The sequence below is a fragment of the Musa acuminata genome, chromosome BXJ2-8 (assembly GCF_036884655.1).
Source record: "Musa acuminata AAA Group cultivar baxijiao chromosome BXJ2-8, Cavendish_Baxijiao_AAA, whole genome shotgun sequence".
Taxonomy (NCBI): domain Eukaryota; kingdom Viridiplantae; phylum Streptophyta; class Magnoliopsida; order Zingiberales; family Musaceae; genus Musa; species Musa acuminata.
Window position 1 is genome coordinate 37,933,246 of NC_088345.1, and position 20,461 is coordinate 37,953,706.

Below are 20,461 nucleotides of genomic sequence, written 5' to 3' on the forward strand. Positions count from 1 at the left end.
AATACTTGAAGTCAACCCATAAACAATCAACACAAGTTCTTTTTTATAGCATAACTAGTTTGTGCAACAGCTAACGCCTACCATTTGCACTAATGGGTTAGCCAACCATGATAAGCAAAAAGTGTCTTCATCGGTAAACACTTTGATCATGTGAATGGAGGAGAAAAGAGGTTGAAGAAAGTGAACCCATTGGCATTGATCTTAGGACGGAAAGACTTCATCTGGAGCATTTACGAATCATGTCCTCCCCCTATTTTACCAGCCTTCATTTTACTGTGACAGCCAAAATGTTGGTCCAACCACAGCTTTGAGAAAGCTGCCAGTATGTCAACAGAGATGACGTCTACTTGGAGCCCAAATATTATCTAATGTATACTTAATATAAGCTTATTCCGACCTAATTTGAAACTATTATTGTGGATCCAAACATATGTAAGACTACCTAGATTTTGCGGTGTGACTTAGCTTTTAAATTGGATTCAATGTCTTGTTGTATTGATTTAGATTTGGAATTAGGATATTTTAAAAGGTTTTTTAAGATTTCCTATAGTTCCAATATGCTCATGATCAGATCAGACTCAACAATGTCTAGGCCCGATTAGATTCGACTCGCAATAATCCATCAACTCAAAATTTTGAGGTTGACGCATTAGCTAACTGGAACAGGAATAGAGGACTGATCAACTCTTGGGATATTGTTACATCCCCGATCTCTCTCTCTCTCTCTCTCTCTCTCTCTCTATCTCTTGTGTTTCCTCTGATCATATGTTTACTTTTAATACTTAATGAATAGTTTTCTTTAAAGAAAACTAACGCATAATCTTGGTTAAATTTCTAATGTATAACAATAATATTCCTAATGTGTCGGGCTAGGATATTTGATAGAAAGATATTGGAATCAATTAAAACTCATTTTCAGCCAATAATCATCGGCTTAAAATAAAATAATTTATTAAAAAAAAATAGTATTAAGATATAGTGAGTGACTCACAAACTTAATAAGCTTATTTTTTTTTAATCGACTAAAACTCAACCAAATAAAAGAAAGGTCGATTGCTCCCTTCCGAAACAGTTTGGCAATGTATTGTCTTGTACACTATGTTTCTACTCCACCGCCGTACAGTGTCGGTATTACCGGACTGTTCACTTGGGGTATATGAACGGCAGTCCTTTTCTTCCCGGGAGAACGTCGCTGTTGATAACTAGTCCGTGAAGCTGAAAGCTTCTGCCATAGGAGAGCATTGATTTGTGATAGTACCATGGATGATTCATTCCAACATTGCCGTACTTCAACTTGCATGCTACCACCGGAAGCAACCATGATTCCCTCAGCTTGAATCCTTGAAGGAGATTCAGAAAAATTTCACAAACTGATTTTTATCGAATGACATCCGAATAATAATGGGGGGTGGGGGGTGGGGGGTGTGTTTTATAAATGGAAAACTATGCTTTTGACCTTTTAATTTTGTTATATAATTCTGCTGAGATTAAGTTTGAGTCTATCAAAGTAGTTGTTGGAAAAAATATTATAATATAATATTTTTTTTCTTTTTATAAATCAAAATAAGTTCCTTATCAAAATACTAATTTATTATTAAAAAATAAATATTAATCAAAATAATATAAATAATAGAATAATAAATCAATCGAAATATTAATTTTTTTACATGAAAAACTAAAAATCACGAGATGGTAGTGTACTTCAAATCTTCATCATCACCAATAATGATAATAGAAATAAATCTTCTCTAGAATAACTAGAGGATCATAATAACATCAAGAACACAGATCTTAGTTTAACAATAATATATCATCATCACTATAGATAAATTTCATCAAAAGAAAAGTTTTTATATCACCAAGTGAATATATCAGAAAAGTATCTCAGAAAAGACAAATCATAGATCGGCACTATTAGGATTATAAAGCTTATTGTAAGGATTCTCTTCATAAAATTTGGGTCAAAACCAATAAAGTTTAGTCACTTAATCATCTAATAAAAATCTCAAAACCTAGTCTTTTCTCTCTCCTCTCTTTGTAATTTTTTTTTTCATCGTTGCTCTCTCCATAGTTCCATTCGCATAGGCCTCTCACGTTGTGTACGTCTCTACTTCCTTTTTATTTTTAATAAATCAGATTGAGGCTCAATGCTCAAATCATCTAATCGAAGCCCACCTATGGGTTGGACCTAACAATTCTCTCCCTCCAACTCATATGGTAGGCTCTACTAAGCTCGCTCTTCGTCTACATACTTCAAGCTTCTCCTTAGGTAAAGAATTTATCAATATGTCTAATCTATTTTTATTGGTATGCACCTTTTTAAAGTGTAATTCTTTTATCTCAAGCAGATCATGAATCTAGTGATATCTTACGTCAATATGTTTAGATCTACAATGATATGTTGAATTCTTGGAGAGGTGAATGACACTCTGACTATCATAGTAAATAGTATATCCTTCTTATTTCAAGCCCAATTCCTATAGAAACTTTTTCATCTATCAAGATTCTTTGTAGGCTTTAGTAATTGCTATATATCCCACTTTTATGGTTGATAAAGCAATATAATTCTATAACTTAGATTGCCAAGAGATTGCTCCCCCTACAAACGTCATCAAGAACCTCGAAGTAGACTTCTTGGAATCAATATCACTTGTTATGTCTACATTTATATACCCCTCTAATATAGGTTTACCACTTCCAAAACATAAATACAACCTAGAAGTACCCTTTAGATATTTTAATATCCATTTCACTATTACCCAATGTTCCTTACCAATATTAAAGAGAAATCGACTGACAATTCCAGCTGCATGAGCTATATCTAACCTAGTATAAATTATAATATATATCAAATTGCCTACCGTAGATGAGTAAGCGCACTCTGAATATTTTTTTTTCTTTCTCACTTATAGGATATTATTTCAAACTAATTTTGAAATGATCTACAAGTGTAGAACAAACTGCTTTCGCTTTACTCATGTTGAATCTTTCAAGAACATTTTCAATGTAAGTCTCTTGAGATAACTAAATCTTCTTATTCTTCCTATCATGAAGAATCTTTATGTCAAGTATTTGTTCTGTCAATCTCAAGTCTTTCATAGCAAAAAACTTACTTAGCTCTCTTTTAAGCTTTTCAATTTTTTAAACATCATGGCCAATAATCAACATATCATCAACATATAGTAAGAGAATAATGAAATCATAGTCTAAAAACTTTTTTGTAAACACACAATGATCAAATGTGGTTCTATTATACCCTTAGCTCATCATAAAGGAATCAAACTTCTTGTATCACTATTTGGGTACTTATTTGAGTCTATATAAGCTTTTTCTAAGCTTGCATGCTAGATTTTATTTTTTTTAATTTTGAAATATTCTGATTGCTCCATGTAAATTTCTTCTTCTAAGTCACCATGAAGAAATACAGTTTTCACATCAAGTTGCTCAACTTTTAAATTCAAGCGGGTAATCAAACTAAGAACAACTCGAATATAAGACATTTTCACCATAGAAAAAAATATTTCTTCAAAGTCAATATATTTCTTCTGACTGAATCCTTTTATAACTAATCATACCTTGTATCTTTGTTGTGAGCTATTATTTTCAGTCTTCAATTTATAAACTCATTTATTCCTGAGAGCTTTCTTCCCTTTATGTAACTTTACCAAGTCATAGGTGTGGTTTTCAAGCAAGGATCTCATCTCTTCTTGCATGGCTTTAGCCCACTCATTCTTGTGCTCATGTACAATAGTTTATTAGTAAGTTTTTAGCTCTCTCCTATTAGTAAGCATAATATACTCATGTGGAGGATATCTTGTAGATGGTTGTCATTTTCTTGTGAATCTTCTTAATTGAATCTCAACTGGTGGTGGAGGTGCTTGCTCAATTTGTTCAGTTGGTTCAACATCATCAAAGATAGGAGCATCATCACTAATATTTTCATCACAATCTTCTTGTTTATCTCCCCTATGATTATCATGAACTACAAGTGGAAGAATTGTATTCAAACTCCAAGGAATATAAATAGAGATTTTTGGCTTATCAACATTGTCACCATCATCAAATAATTTATCTTCAAGAAATACAATATCTCTACTTCTAATAATCTTCTTGTTCATTGGATTCCATAATCTGTATTCAAATCCTTCGTTACCATACCTCAAGAAAATACATGCTTTTGCCTTGTTATCAAGCTTGGACCTCTCATATTTGAAAATATAAACAAATGCTTTGTTCCCAAAGATTCTCAAGTGATCAAAAGATACATTTTTCTCATTCCATACTCTATCTGGAACATCATCTTTCAGAAGAACTAATGAAGAAAGGTTTATTAAATCAACTATAGTTATCATAACCTCCTTCCAAAATGACTTAGGTAACTTAGCATGGAAAATCATACACCTAATCCTTTTTTAATGGTTCTGTTTATCCTTTTTATCACACCGTTTTGTTGAGAAAATTTTGGAATTATTTTCTCAAGCCTAATACTATGGAACCTGTAATAATTCTCAAAAGGACTCTTGTGCTCGCCACCATTATCTATTCGAATACACTTTAACTTTATGTCAGTTTCTCTTTTAATATTAATATAAAACTCTTTGAAAACATCGAGTACTTAGGTCTTTAGATTTCAAAGCAAAAGTTCAAACATTTCTAGAATGATCATTAATTAAAATAATAAAATAAAAAGTACCTCCAACTATTTTAGTTTGTATAGTATAAATATCAATGTAAACCAAATCAATAATATTTAATCTTTTAAATGACAAATGAGTATAAAAAGTAACTCTATGTGTTTTTCCAACTAAGCAATGATCACAAGATTTAAGAGATGTACCTTGTAACTCCGGTAAGAGCTACTTTATAGCAAGAGTTTGAAGTCTCTTCTTGTTAATATAATCAAGTCTCTTATGCCAAAGATCTATGCTTTTACCCTTTTGAATTGTATTAATCTCTCATTTGTATAGCTTAGTTTCCATTACATAGAAAGAGTTTAGCTTCTTTTCTCTTGTCATAACTAGAGAACCTTTGGTGAGCTTCCATTTGCTTTCACCAAAATAGTATATAAATCTCTCACCATCAAGTCTGTCTATATATATCAAGTTAAAACGAATATCTAGAACATGTCTAACATGTTTGAGTATCAATTTGCTCCTAGTACTGGTCTCCATATAAATATCTTCAATATCCACAATCTTAGATATACTACTGTTCCCTATTTTGACATTATCGAAATCACCAATAGTGTAAGATATGAAGAAATCATCATAAGAAGCAATATGAAATGAAGTACTAGAGTCAATTACCTAGTTATTATTTTGAGCTGCAAGACTGACATATCCGTCATCACAAATAATAATAATATTGCTTTCAACAGTAATTGTATTGGTCTCTTTCTTATTTTTCTTCCTTTTATTCTGTTCTCGCTTCTAAAACTTACACTGTTTCTTCATATGACCTGGCCTATTATAGTGAAAATACTTGATATCTCTTCTAGACTTAGATCTTCCTCTATAATCATATTGATTTCTACTATAACTTTTTACACATCTTTCTTGTTTTTCAATAACAAGTGCACTAGAAGAAGATTCTTCTTATTCTTTCCTTTTGATATATTCATTTAGCAAACTATCTTTAGCCATATCTGTGGTTGGAGTTCCTATTGGCGTAGAGTTACAAATTGTCACTACATACATTTTTCAACTTTCAGATAAAGAGATGAGAAGTGACAATTCTTACATCTTATCATCTATATTCATTTTTATAATAATTAGCTTATTTGCAAGATTATGAAACATGCTTATATGCTCAATAATGTTATCATCATCTTTATACTTTAAATTGATATGCATTCTGAGGAGAGAAATTCTATTTCTTATTATCTTTTTCGCAAAGAGAGTTTTTAACTTTTACCAAACAACATCAACATCAAATTTATATACATCCATCTTCTAATATAAACAATGACTTTTCTATATTAAACCTCTCATTTCTAATCTTCTATAGTAGAAGATTTTTCTTTAACTTTGATGAACTTATACAAATCTTTGCAATAGAAGAAATCTTCTATCATACGTCTCTAAGTAAAATAATTTGATAAGTTCAATTTAATCATACCGTCTGACTCTTTCATTTCAATCACAAAAAAAAAACTAGCATCAAACAACATGATGCTTTGATACAAGAAAAACTATTGTGGTGGAATAATTCTTTTCATTCTTTGTGTATCAAAATGGGTTCCTCATCAAAATACCAACTTGTTACTAAAAAATAAATATTAACCAGAGCAGCATAAATAATAGAATAATAAATCAATCACAAAATAAGACATTAAATTTTTTACGTGAAAAACTCAATGCGAGAAAAACCATATGATCGTAGTCCATTTCAAAACTCTACTATTACCGATAATGATAATATATTTATAATAAATCTTCTCTAGAATAACTAGAGGATTATAATAACATCAAGAACACGAATTTTGATTCAACAATAACATATTATCATCACCATAGATGAATTTTATTCAAAGAAAATTTTTTATATATCCAGATGAATTTTATCCAAAGAAAAATTTTTATATCACCAAGTGGATATATCATAAAATCACCTTAGAGAAGACAAATCACATATTGACACCATTATGATTATAGAGTCTATTACAAGAATTCTTCTCATAAAATTTAGGCCAAAACTATTAAAATTTAACCGTTTGATCATCTAACAAAAGCCTCAAAACTTTTTTTTTTTTAATAAATAAGATTTAGGCTCAACCCATCGAAGCCCACCTATGGGCTAGACCTAATAGGAGTAGATTAGATGGAATCGAATTTCGATATTTTTGTGTAGATTTTTTTCTTCTCATTTTTTTTCCCATCTTTTTTTTGTCTATATCGATATTCTTCCCTTATCCATATTTGCCATCTCTCATCTCTCGTTCTTAAAAAAGAGAGATGAAAGAGGAACGATAAGAGATTGATTTGATTCCATTTAGAGAATTTTAAAGATAAAATTGATTACAGCATAAGGATAAAACTAAATAATTTGATAAATAAAAGAGCTATCGTGATTTTTACAAGCTAGTATCTCTAGTCATAATCATGATTTATTTTAAATCAAAATTGAATCGTATCGAGATCAGATTCAAACCATAATCGGGCTTGGATAATTCGATTCCGCTTCCAATGACGTACAATTGGAATCTGAATTGACGATTTTGGTTTAGTTATAAAACGAATTTGAACCAATTATATTAAAAAATAAATAAATAGTCAATGATCAGATTGATCGTTGATCAATACTTTGGGCCCAACGCTAATCATTAGACCTAGGATGACAAATGATCAATTTATCCAGATTAAATAAATGATTATTTTCAAGAGTTTTTTAATTATTATATAATTAAAAAAATAAATATATAAGATAAATTTATTAAAAAATTTGTATTCATTTTTTATGTTATTACATTATGAAATTACATCCATTTTTCGAAGTAAAATTTTCGATCAAATATATATATATATACCGGAATCGAATTTGAATCGGACCCAAAACCACTTAGATTCGATTCGATTCCGATCATCATGGCTAGGTGTCTACTCTGGGTCCATTTAGCTCGTCTTTTCCTGGTTGAACTCGTGAAGCTGGATTTGATTTCCAAGTAGGGAGGGTGGAGCTATTACCACAAGCCGACAGTGTGTTTTTTCCCTTTGTCAACAAACGTAGAAGCTATCGAACAGCTGCTGAGATAATAACAAGACGGCATACTTTACCTGAATAGTGGGAAACGAAACGATGGGCGACCGCAATGGTTTTTTTACTTTCCGTGCACTGTATAAGAACTGTAGCTCTCTCTGTCCCAGCAGACGGACGGGTTGTGGTCACCATCAGGGACACATTGATTGAGGTTTTCGACCGTGGTTGCTCGTGACGCCACGGCGGTCATCGTACCCCTGCACCACTGTAATCCCACAAGCGCACACAGAGAGGGAGAGCCCGCGGTACAGCAGGCTACGATCCAAAGCTCTGCCACTGGTCAGCCGTACTATACAGCACTCCATGTACCGAATCCGATTCCACCTATTGTTTATGCGTTAGTACGACTATATATATATATATATATAACGGTTTTGATTAGAAAATATTTAGTAGAGATTTAATGGTCAGGCGACGAGTGTGATGTGGTTGGTTTTAAAGGGATTCCACTGATTTAGGATTCCATCGTCATCTAAATTACTTACCAAATCATCTACGAAAGGTAGGTTTAGAATAGATTGGGTTGTTTCAAGGTTAACGCACACAAGGAAATGAGAGAAGGTGTCTCTATCATTCACTATTCAATGTCTATGTTCTTCGAGAAATATCGGAGGCCGGTGAGCAGTCACAGTCGTGCGTTTTAATACATTGTGATGATCTCAGTACTTGCCGCTCTCTTCGACTCTCGCACTCTCTCCTCCACATCGTTATAATTAGTATTGATCGAAGGATTATGAGAGTGGACACAACAAGCAACCTCTTCCATATCTCAATTATAATGGTCATTACGTGCCTTCTCTTCAACTCCACCTCACGCTAAGTTTGTAACAGCATTAACAGATAACGATATTTGAATAATTAAGACAAATGTCATGCCAAACTTCAAAAATCCATAGTCATTATAATACAAAGTTATTATACTGATGATATGACACGTAGATAACTGTTGATGTGTTATTATGATTTGATCCTACATGATTAATAATATATATCGATATGAATATCAACTCGACTCCATAGGTTTAATTGATCACTGCTAACAAAGTTGACTATACCAAACTGTTATTTTAGCTTTTACAATTCCACGTAATTTGACAATCCATTAATGACTTAATAATATGAGTAATTATTTTAATGATTATCTATTATAAGATAAAAAGATTTTCAATTGCATTCCCAAGGACTTTTTTTGTTGACTTTACGTTTTAATTTTATAGTTGATAAATTCTCTAAATTTATATTAACTTTAGTACCGAAGAAATTTTATCGAATACGCTCTCGATTCTTATAGAGTCTCGATTTAGTTCTCAATATTTTAACCTAAAAAATCATGAACTTGAACTTTATTGGTTTTGAACTCTAATCACATATTAAACAATCAAAATTTATTATAATAATTTATTTAATAATATTCTTTTAGAAAATAACACAAGGGTTTAGAAGCAGGAGAAATTTATACCTAACTTTTCTTGGAGAAGCTTCTACTTTTAGCAACTTAATTTTGCATAAAGTTTTGTGGACTCGAGGTGTATTATATATAAGACATATTAATGTGGTTGATTTTTAATCTCTAGAATATAATTTTTTTAAATTGGATTTGGATCTAGATATTCTTATTCATATAAATTTTCATAATATTAATATTAATATGATAAATATTTGGGACTCCACATGTGCCATCTAAAGCCTAATTAGACCAAAAAAAAAAAAAAAACTGTCATGTCGACATAAATTATAAAAAGCTACAAATATTTTTAGAATCATTCTTCGACTTTAGCCATGGCAGAGATTTCATTGGCCATTGTTCACGAGACGATTCTTTTCTTCCGGATTTCCAAACTCGAGCTTGCATAATTAGATTTGGAGTCGAGGTTACCAAATTTGGCTAATATTAAGTCTCGAGCGTGACAAGACTTTAAAACCGGATTAGGTGGAATCGATCCCAAGCTGACCACAAAATTTCATAGTAACAAATATACATTGAGAAACAAATGCGTGAGTGAGATGTAATGAGACTAAATCAAAGAGTGGAAGCGATCAGAAGGGAAAACGTTGAATACGACCAAAGGGGGGGGTGGCGATGGGTGTCGACAAAACCCGATGTAACAAATGTTTACTATTTATTTATTAGCCTCTCTGGCAATAACCTCCGTTTGGTAAGTATTTATTCGTGGCATATCGCACTTACATTTTCTTTATCACATCAACATCGCTGTCTCAGCAATTTTCTCTTTTTTTCCGATTAAATATTCTCGCCATTAATACGAAAATAGAGTTTAAGAAAAGAAAAAATAATAATAAAAAAACGTCCCTTTTTTCTTGTCGTCTGCCCCCAACTTCTTTCCCTTCCCTTGCCACAGATCCCCAATTCGATCCTAGCGGACCCCCTCCCACATCTCCCTCGCTCCGACCATGGAATCGGCGGCGACCGCCGTCTCCGTCGGGGCCTCCGGCCCCGGGTACCCGGACTCCGCCGACTCCTCCCCCCGCTCCCGCGGCGGCGACTCCTGGGACGAACCGTTCCCTCCGTCCGCCGCCGCGGCCTCGTCGCGCCTCCGCCTCATGTGTAGCTACGGCGGGCGCATCGTTCCCCGCCCCACCGACAAGTCCCTCTGCTACCTCGGCGGCGAGACCCGCATGGTCGTCGTCGATCGCCACTCCTCTCTTGCTGACATCTCCGCCAAGCTCTCACGAAAGCTCCTCGGTGGCCGCCCCTTCTCCCTCAAGTACCAGCTCCCCAACGAGGACCTCGATTCTCTTATCTCCGTCACCACCGACGAGGACCTCGAGAACATGATCGACGAGCTGGATCGCATCTCCGCCGCCACCGCCGCCGCGGCCTCCGGAGGCGGCGGCTCCACCCGCTCCTCCCGCCTGCGGTTGTTCCTGTTCCCGTCGAAGTCGGAATCGGCGCCTTCGTCCACCATCGGGTCGCTGTTGGACGAGTCAAAATCGGAGACTTGGTTCGTGGACGCCCTCAATAGCGCGATTGGCGGCATGAGTATGGACGGCCTCCCTCGTGGCCACTCTGCCGACTCCGCCACGGTCGACAGCCTCCTCGGTCTCGAGGACAACTCTTCCGTCCACTCTCGCAAAGGCGGCGGCGGCGGCTGCGGCGCTGCTTCCCACCCGGAGCCTGAGCAGCTCGTCCTCCCCCGCCCCGACTCCGCCGGCAAGCTCGCACGCCATGGCCAAGATGTTCACTCCGTCCCCGATTCGCCGATGCTCGATACGACGTCCTCCTTCGGATCCACTTCCTCTGCTCCATCCCTCTCTAATCTCCCGCCTATTCCCGTTCCAACCGATGACCGCTACGCCGATCATCGGATCTCCGGCCTCGACGACCACTTGGCCCACATGAACCTCTCTTCCGACTCCGCCACCAGCCAGAGGCCGGACGATGGTTTCAAAGAGCCAATCTACGCTCATCACCTCCAGGTCCCTCCCCCCATCCCTATTCCGACCGCTTCCGATTCCATTCCCACCATCTCCGCTTCGGACAACTCGAACAGGGTATTCTCGGACGACGAGAAGTCTGATCATGGCGTCCGTAAGCCGCCACAACCCCCAAAACCCACACAAGTCGACGCCCCCTCCTCCGATCCTGCATCGAGGTATCATCATTCTGGTTCTTTGACCCTCCTCTGCGAAATAGTTGTGATTTTTTACTAAAATTCCAATTAAATTTCACCTTAATTTCTTCATCAAAAGCTACATATTTGAATTTAAACTCTGATCCAAATGTCTCTTTTGATCGTAGCTACCGTGCTCCATTGCCGCCGGTGGATGCTCCAGGTTTTGTGTTGTCTTCAGTGCACCCGGAGCAACTCCAGCAGCAACAAACCCATTCCCAATTTCATCAACAACAACCACAGTTTATTTCGACGAATCCCCATTACATCCACCATACGGGGGCCGGTACAGGCGTTCCCATGGCTTCCTACTACTCTATCATGCCCCAATCGATGCAGCAATTGCCACAAGCACACCCCTTTGATCCCCATATTCCAATGTACTATGTGCCTGTACGCCAAACCACACCATACCCTTATGCTGGAACCGGGTATCATGTGATGCAGCATCCTCATCTTTCTCAGTCCCCTGCAACGATGGCTAATTATGGTTATGAAGTCACGGCTGCTCCTGGCCATCCTCAGATGTACTACTCGCAAGCCTCTTCACAACCAGCATTGTCCCAGCAGTATCAGATGGCAAGCTCAACAGCTGTGATTCCTGAAGCAGGAGCTCCTGGAGATTCAAATGCATCCAAAACATCATGATCGCCAGTTGATACCCTGGTTAAAAGGAAAAAGGAAATTTTGGTTGGAGGTAAAGTAATCTGCAGTGAGCTCATAATTTCGTACAGTCTTATTACCTACAAATTATGTTTCGTTGGTTTTCTCATTTGATGTGTTGTTTAGTGTTTGGTTCGCGTGAATTGGTGTTGTATGTCAGTTTGTTGTTATACGAATAAAGGAAATTGGTGTTTGCATGTGTTTATCCTCCTGTCAATGGTTTTAGGAATCATGCTCGAGTCCCAGGGGACTATGTTATCTTGCTATTAGATCAGAAATCTGTCATGTTAAAGATATTGTTACATTATTAATTTACAGCAGTATTTTAATGTATCTACTGTTTTTATACAAGAAGTTTCACATGGTTATAGAGGAAAGGCTTGTTTCTCTTTTTTTTTGTCTCTTTCGTTTCTAGGCAGATGCATACAAACCAAAAGCACTCTTTTTCTTCGAGTGTGTGAACACTGATAATGATGTGATTTCAGAACAGCTATTTGGATGCAGTGAGATACTAAAATTAAAGTTTTTTTTTTTTTTGCTTCATATATATTGTTTGTTTTCACAAGTGATGGTCTCTGGATCTTGGCAATTTGCATATATGATTCTTCCTTATTTTACGAAACACACTAGTTGCTTAACTAATCCAACTCGAGTTTGACATATAGTAACACCCTATTGATCTTCCTATTATTGTGTTTTGGTCAGTGAAGAAAGTGCTATTAGTTGACTGCAGTGTTTCCTGTCTGCAACATGTATAATCTTTTCCTGCCGTCTTTCTTTTTAACAAGTGATCTGTATCTTTGATCTAAAAATAGGAATCGACTTGTGGTTCGTATCATTCTTCTCTATTGTTTTAGGAGGTTGAACCAACCTTAAGAAGATAAAACTTGTGGTATAAATACTTAAATGGTTTCTTTTCTCTTGTATTCTTAGACTGATGAACCTAGTTTTAACACTAGTGGCTGGTTTATCCTGCTCTCTTCCGATTTCTACTGAGAAATGCCACTCTATGGATCATCAAATCTAATTCTTTGTGAGAGACAGTAGTGACCTGATTGATAGAGCTTTCTCTCTTGGAAAGATGTGCTTTTTTTTTTCCTTCTTTAGAAGTCTAGTTGTCAGGTATGAACCTTCTTCTGGCATCTAGGAAAGGGTTATAGTCCACTTCTTCCTTTTCTGACCATGAATCTGCGGACCAGATGATATTGAAGAGTTGGTGTCTACATGCTATTCTCTTCTCCATTGCATCTTTAGAGAGAGAACCTGGGAGCTCCATTAACTGTAGCCTAAATTGAATAAGCATTTCTCTTTTATGATTGAATCATGTGCCCTAAATGATATTGCTTATGGTTCCTTGGACTTTTATTAATTGCTTAGTCACTACCCTTCCACCCCAATCTAATTTTACTTGATCTAGACATTGTCAACTATTATTGTGATCTGGACAAAGGCCATGCATCGGAGCTAGCAGTTCATGGTGGGTTGTTTTGTATCACTTTCAACCAGTGGCCTAGAAGAGAGATGAGATGTGGTATTTTCATGCCCAACTTTGAACTGACCAATTCCATGCAGGATTGTCACCTCATGCAAGGGCTTTCTGATGGGAATGTCATGGCTTTGATCCAGCGCTCTCAAACTGTGTTTTGACCGTTCGTAGCATTGATGTTGAAGCAGTGGGTTGGAATACGTAGAAAGGCAAACAACCGTATAGGCCCTGCTATAACTTCGATGGATACAATCAGCCTAGTTTTTAGCATTATCCAGGAATGCTTTCTACTTTTTTGTTGCATTTGTGATTACTGATAAGGTTACAGTGAGCTATATAATCTTTGAAATCACCAGGATATTTGTTCTCCCTTTTCAATTGGCTTGCATAGTTAAAACTGTGTTTTCTTCATGCAATTTTCATTGTATGTACCGAGTTTGCATAGTTTTTTCCCCAGAAAACAAGAAATTATAGTAGTAAAAGAATGGACTACAAGCAAACCTGGACCTCTCCACAAAAGGCAAATTATATTACTCAACAGAGAAAGCCTAGGGTTTAGGTTAGGATTTAGGTTAGGAAGGCCGATTCATGTATCTGATCCACCAGTATCATTCTCAGTTTTATTACAATCATTTTGTGCCTCTTTAATAAATTTGTTATAGTTACTCTTAAACATGTTTTTCTAGAGAAGCTATTGGTTGTCAAATTATGGTAAACTCAATAGTTTTTTGGAGAAGAAGGTAAGCAACCCTATGAATTAGCATTTAGCTTAATTTTTGATGGCAAAGTTTGTCACGGCTTTTGCAAGTGATATGTAATTCGTATTTTCTAGTAAAAACAAAGAAATTGTGTCCGCCATTATTAGAATAAAATATCTGAGGGAGATAGACGAGCGCTTTGGCACCAAAAAAAAAAAAATCGGAAGAAAATAGTTGGAGATATGTTTTTTTTTTCTCCTTTTTAAATCACAAAATAAAAATAATAAATCTTGCTTGATATTTTTTTCTTGAAAATATTAGCCATCACATGACAAGATTATAACTTTTTTTTTGGCCCAAGAAAATCAACTATTTCAATCATGTTTTTTTTTGTTTATATTTACATTTCTATGATAACTGGATCTGATAAATCATTCTCTATGTTTAAGATATAAAAATATATCAAATAATGTTTTGAACACTTAACATTTGATAAGTGATGCATCCATCATAGGATCAAATTTTTTTTAATCTTTAATTTTTATTTTAATTATATTTTATACTTAAATATATCTAAAATGTTTATCTGATAATGATGTACTTGACTTGCTTGCTAAAAGATTCAGTGTTCAAAATTAGATTTATATTTACATGAATTCATGGCTTCAAATTATACACAGAAATTTAGTAAAAAAATACGCCTAATGCAAAATTAAAAATCTAATTCAAGTATCCCTGAAATTTATCGCCATGTAGTCTGAACAGAGAGAGATTATATCTACGTTGTTGCAAGAAGTGATGAGCTTTCAATGGATTTGGGCCCAAATCGATCACAGATAATTGGGCCCAAACCTGCTAGCGGAATCCAATTGCCCATTTGAAAACAGTTCACGCGTTACAACGCCTTCGTTCCGTTCCGTTCTATTTAACTCGAATGCTTCCCCATCTCCCTCCTTCCCCCGTCTCTCTCAGCGGTTGCTTGCCTGGGTTTCAAGAATCGTAGAGTCCGGAGAGTCTATTTCCTCCTCCTTTAGATCCTCTAATCTCCGTTCCTTCCTTTCCCTTTACTCGATTTCATTCGAGCACAAGATCAGGTAATGTTTTCCTTTTCTCAAGATTCGCTCGTTTGATTTCTTGAGCGGGAAGCCATCCCGCGTCGTTGTGGCACAAATAAGAAGGTTTCTGCGACCTCTATAGTATGGGACGGGAGGAATCGAGAAGGGAATGAGTGGCATTTCGTGATGCGTTGTTTTGTTTGGCTTGCAGGAAGAAACGCAGGAATATGCTCTCTTGTTGATTGCTGAACCATCGCCAAAGGGTAAAGTCCTTGCTGCCTAGATTTCTATGCTGGGCGTAGGCAACAGTTCCTTTTCTTCCATAGGAACGGTTGATGTCCTTTAGAGATGATGTTCTCATGTGTGCCTTAGTAATCACTAGCAACTTTTGTTGGTGTGCAGTTGTCATCATCGCAGATTGTTCTAGGGTTGAGAAAGGCCCAAATTAGATCTTGAAATGCTCGTTCTTCCTTGGGGTTTTGGCACACGAAATCTTACCATATGTCACTCAGCATGTATTATACCCTCAGCTGTATTGCTCTCTGCAATTGGCTCATCAGCAAATGGGATGTCGTGAAAAAAGTTTGTGTAGCCTACTGGGGAACCATCAAGAAAATAGTGCTAAATAAACATGTGATTCCCATTTTTTAGCATTTGATTACCCATTTCTCCTATAATAAATAAGCATAGTCCTGTACCTACAAAGTGAGACAGATATGCTGACCCACGTTTTCTATTTGCACAAAACTTGTACTATTTACTGTCATCTTTTAAAGTCAGTTTATGCATGTCCAAATCACAGTTCCACGAGTATTCCCATTCGGAGCACATATGTACTTTTTAATACTAAAGAATATTGAAAATACTTGGGGACTTCAAGCTGATTTGCTTTTCTATTGTTATATCTTTACAGGACAATATGAGAGACGTTCAGCTTGGTTCACACACAGTGCGATCTCATGGAATTAAAGTGGCCAGAACACATAAGTTAGATTGGCTTATACTCATTTTTCTGGTGGTGCTTGTGATGGTTTTGAAAATTGTTCATCCGTTTTACCGCTTCGTTGGAAAGGATATGATGAATGACCTAAGATACCCATTCAAGACCAGCACCATTCCATCATGGGTTCTTCCTGTAATGTATTTGAAGTTTTTCATTTTGTCAATTGAGCCTATTGTAATGTGCTGCAGATACTTTTGACACGTTGGTTTATACTTGTAGATAATTGCGATAGTGTTGCCTGCTTCGATATCTATTGCCTTCTATTTCCATAGGAGAGAGGTTTATGATCTGCATCATTCCATCCTTGGTATATTTTTACCTCATCTCTGTATTAAATAGAATTTCTCTTCATACTGATGCTAATTAGTCAGAAAAAAGGGTTTGTTGAAGAACTTAATACTTTTCGACTTCTTGCAAAGGTATCTTTACTGCTGTGCTGATAACTCTGAATATAATGTTGGTCGTGTTTGGCTATAATTTCTTTTAATCCTTTTTGGCACACACACAAAGAAGGATGACCTGAAAACTTTAACTCAATGTGTTTCAATTACTTGCAAAGGTCTTCTTTATGCTGTGCTGACAACTGCGATTATAACCAATGCAATAAAGGTCACTGTTGGTCGACCTCGGCCAGATTTCTTTTGGCGTTGTTTTCCAGATGGAAAGGAGGTTCTGTTACTGGTTCTTGTATCTGTCTGGATTTGTCTTCTATATATTTTAGTAGCATGTTATGACAATTATCTAATTATTGTTTTCAATTGGTTCAGTTGTATGATATAGTGACAGGAAATGTTATTTGTCACGGGGAGGAAAACTTAATAAATGATGGACACAAGAGTTTTCCTAGTGGTCACACTTCATGTAAGTTGTTTCTTATTCTTGCTTCCTTTGCTGCTTTTAGTCAGGTACATGATTTTTTTTTGTGAAGAAGAAATGCCAGATATGTTTTGACAATTATTTTTGATAATTTTTAATGCAGACCAAAATTAAGTGCCTTCTATACACACACACACACACACACACACACACACACTTGTGGACATATAGCTTACATAATTTGGAACCCAGGTGCAAGGACAGTCCAACCCAAGTGCTTGGACACACTTGTGGACATATAGTTAACCTTTCCTTATGCAGGGTCCTTTGCAGGTCTTGGTTACCTAGCACTTTATTTGTCTGGGAAGATCAAAGCATTTGATCGTAATGGACATGTGGCAAAACTTTGTATTGTGTTTCTTCCACTACTTGTCGCTTCACTTGTTGGAATCTCTCGTGTCGATGATTATCGGCACCACTGGGATGATGTCTTTGTTGGTGGTATTCTGGGTAAGTTAATGTAGTTCATTCAGCATGTTATTATATTGACCTTTAAGCAAGCAGGTCTAAAATTTTTCTTTGTTCTTAATGACTCGTGTACTTTTCAATTTCAGGTGTCACAGTTGCCACATTTTGTTATCTGCAGTTTTTTCCTGCACCTTATCATATGGATGGTAATATTCGTTTGCAATTATGTTGGATGTGAATGTAACTGCAAATATCTGGTAGTGGCCGAGTTATAGGACAGTTTTCTACTAAAGCGATTTGATACTTTAGTAATGCTAGCAGATAAGTCAGAAATCCATAAGGGCCTTCCCCAGCTGAGCTGATTCTTTTAATTGCCAAATTGGTGCAGTAATTTTTATTCTCATTAGTGGGCATACTTTTGTTTTATTCTTGTGTGCTTTACTTGATAAATGTTGTGAGCATTTAACTAATTGAGATACTTTGCTTTATTCAAGTAAATAATTTTCTAGTACCTTATACAGTCCAAAACTTCTCTCTGCGTGCCTTTCATAGGATGATCATATGCCTCTAATCTCAGAAGTTGTATGCTTGTGATGTCTTGTAATAAAAAGCATGTAAAATATGTCTCTGTTGAGATATTCAAGTTGGTTAGTGCATTATTGCACAAGTAATAGGTCTCAGGTTTGAGTCCACCTGTGAACGTCATGTATGCCTATAATGAAAGTTTTTTCTAATTTTTTCTGTTGTAGATATTTTCTAACATTCTCTGCCATCATATAAGTTAATGATGGCTTGCCTGAAGTCTGATGGTCAAAATAAAAAATTCCATTATATACAGGTCTCTTGTTTTTTAAATTGGAGTTGCCAAAATTTGACTATTGTTTTTCTACTTCTTTCTTGCAAGGTTGGGGGCCGTATGCATACTTTCAGATGTTGGAGGAGCAAGGTAGTAGCAATCCGACCAGTGCAGCAAACCAGCAAACCGAAGGCAGCAACATGATCAGGTTATCCCGGATATATACTAATAGATCACCAGCGAATGACTTGGAATATGGGAGGGTGTAAAGCAGGTTTTTTACAGTGGAAGGTTGCAACTTGTAGAGTTTGAAAAGAGAGGGTTCAACCATGTTTGTTACATGCTAGTGCATGGAGTGAGATGGAACTGCCGATACGACTGTTTGTCTACGTGATATCTAAAGGCGATCCTTATAAACTAATTATATCTGCTGCTTTAAGATCTGTACTGTACATCTGTTACCTTGTTATTTGTATGGTCTTTTTGTTCGAGGGTTCATCAATCCTGCAACGTTTGTGTTAAATGAGGGTCATGATATCTGTGGCATTGTGAGCAACTTGTAAAAGGATCAGTTCAGTAAGGCATGGATTTAACTTGCAAAGCATTTATCAAGGCCTTGCTTGATGTAACCTGTGCTGACAATGACATTTTGGATTGACAACAGGAAGAAATGTGCAACCTGTGAACTGAATTACATAGCTTTGATTATTCCCTCGCCACATTTAACTTCTCCATGCCCTAATTTGTGTTAGTTTGTGCTGAATTTTCTTGTTTAAATGAAAGGTTTTTTTGGTTGTTGTAAAGGATAAGTACTGAAGATAGATTTTGATTCCAGGACCTTCTGATCTGACAAGGTCTTAGCATCTTCGTAAGACGTCCGTGACTATTGGAATCTAAAGAGGAAAATTCAATTTCTACTCCGCTGAGGAAGAGATTTCTCCCTCAGCTTTTACTATATATTTATCAAAGCACAAAGAAATTTGATTTTCTTTTTTTTTTATAACATTCAGATTTAATTAATCGTTGTTGTTTAGATGTCTTCAATGTCCCAACGTTCTTGTGCGTAGCAGATGAGCTACTTTTGGCTGTGTTTTAGGGGAAGATTTCTCGATTAAGATGGATAATCTGAGTTATTGGGATTCGTGGTAGTCCAAACTAGAAAACTTATCATAGAATATCGTGTTGTAATTGAAAGCATTTATGAGTTAGGAGACCAGCTGTAAATTGACGATGAGTTGCATCATGTCTTAGGCTCATATCATAAGCTTCCCTTACTGATCATTCGGGGGCAATAGTTACAGAGCTGAAATGATATATTTAGCGGAGTCGAGACATCGATCCCCACTGAGGTGGATCCCCAATGTCTTTATAGGGGAAATGAAGTGCGCGGTCTTTGAAGTCCAGATGCTCCACTATTACCGTTCAAGATGGCGAGATCGAGAAAAAAAAAAATGAAGTGAAGAATATTGACAATATAAGCGGGAGAGAAATCAATTGCTACCTGAGTAGGCCTCAAGAAAACAGTGAATTAGTTGGAGGGGCGAGCAGTTGCGATATTGAATGAGCAGATTCATAGTTTCATAGTCAAAGAACTATGATACTAAGATATTGGGAGGAGACAATCATCGACTCCAAAGTCTTCATCGAGTTCAAGAAGAGTTTGGAGAGATTAGGGGGTTGTCTGGTATTAGTATAGGTATTATGTCACTTTAGTCTATTTCAAAATAAGGTATTTTAGGATAGAAATTGAGGAAGATTATTCACTAAACCTTGAAGACTAGAATGGTCCAATAGCTACCCAAGGGTCCTCTTTAACAATGATCGTGACTTACCACCTTGCCTTGTGCTTAGTTCATTATCGGGTTTGTCTATCTAAATTAGTTCTTATATATTTATTTTGTTATATTATTGAGCTTGTCCACCCAACCAATCTTCTACTTCGATAGATCGAGATCTTATTTTGAATGTAAAGGCTAGATTGAATTGTTATAGTCTTTTTAAAGTAATGAAACTTTCTTTCCTTAGCTTGCAACACCTATATCTTGAAATTTTTTTTTTTTTTACAACTAAGCTAAAGTCATGGAAGATT

At 36.2% G+C, this 20,461-nt stretch overlaps 1 protein-coding gene across 3 annotated transcripts; it reads left to right on the top strand.

The window, feature by feature from the left end:
• The first annotated feature begins 10,089 nt into the window (after window positions 1–10,089).
• LOC103994912 (lipid phosphate phosphatase 2) lies at window positions 10,090–18,863 on the top strand. Of its 3 annotated transcripts, none has more exons than XM_018830661.2 (8): window positions 11,873–12,084; window positions 16,203–16,424; window positions 16,512–16,599; window positions 16,852–16,961; window positions 17,060–17,153; window positions 17,430–17,618; window positions 17,723–17,782; window positions 18,481–18,863. In XM_018830661.2, exons 1-8 carry the CDS (start codon window positions 12,016–12,018, stop codon window positions 18,639–18,641), a joined length of 993 nt encoding a protein of 330 aa, XP_018686206.2. In that variant the 5' UTR covers window positions 11,873–12,015; the 3' UTR covers window positions 18,642–18,863. The 3 variants fall into 3 exon arrangements, with proteins under 3 accessions (XP_009413650.2, XP_018686206.2, XP_018686207.2); XM_018830662.2 differs by having other exon boundaries at window positions 17,442–17,618; XM_009415375.3 differs by lacking the exons at window positions 16,203–16,424; window positions 16,512–16,599; window positions 16,852–16,961; ... (2 more) ...; window positions 17,723–17,782; window positions 18,481–18,863 and adding exons at window positions 10,090–11,369; window positions 13,623–13,914 and having other exon boundaries at window positions 11,516–12,084.
• Window positions 18,864–20,461: the final 1,598 nt, after the last annotated feature.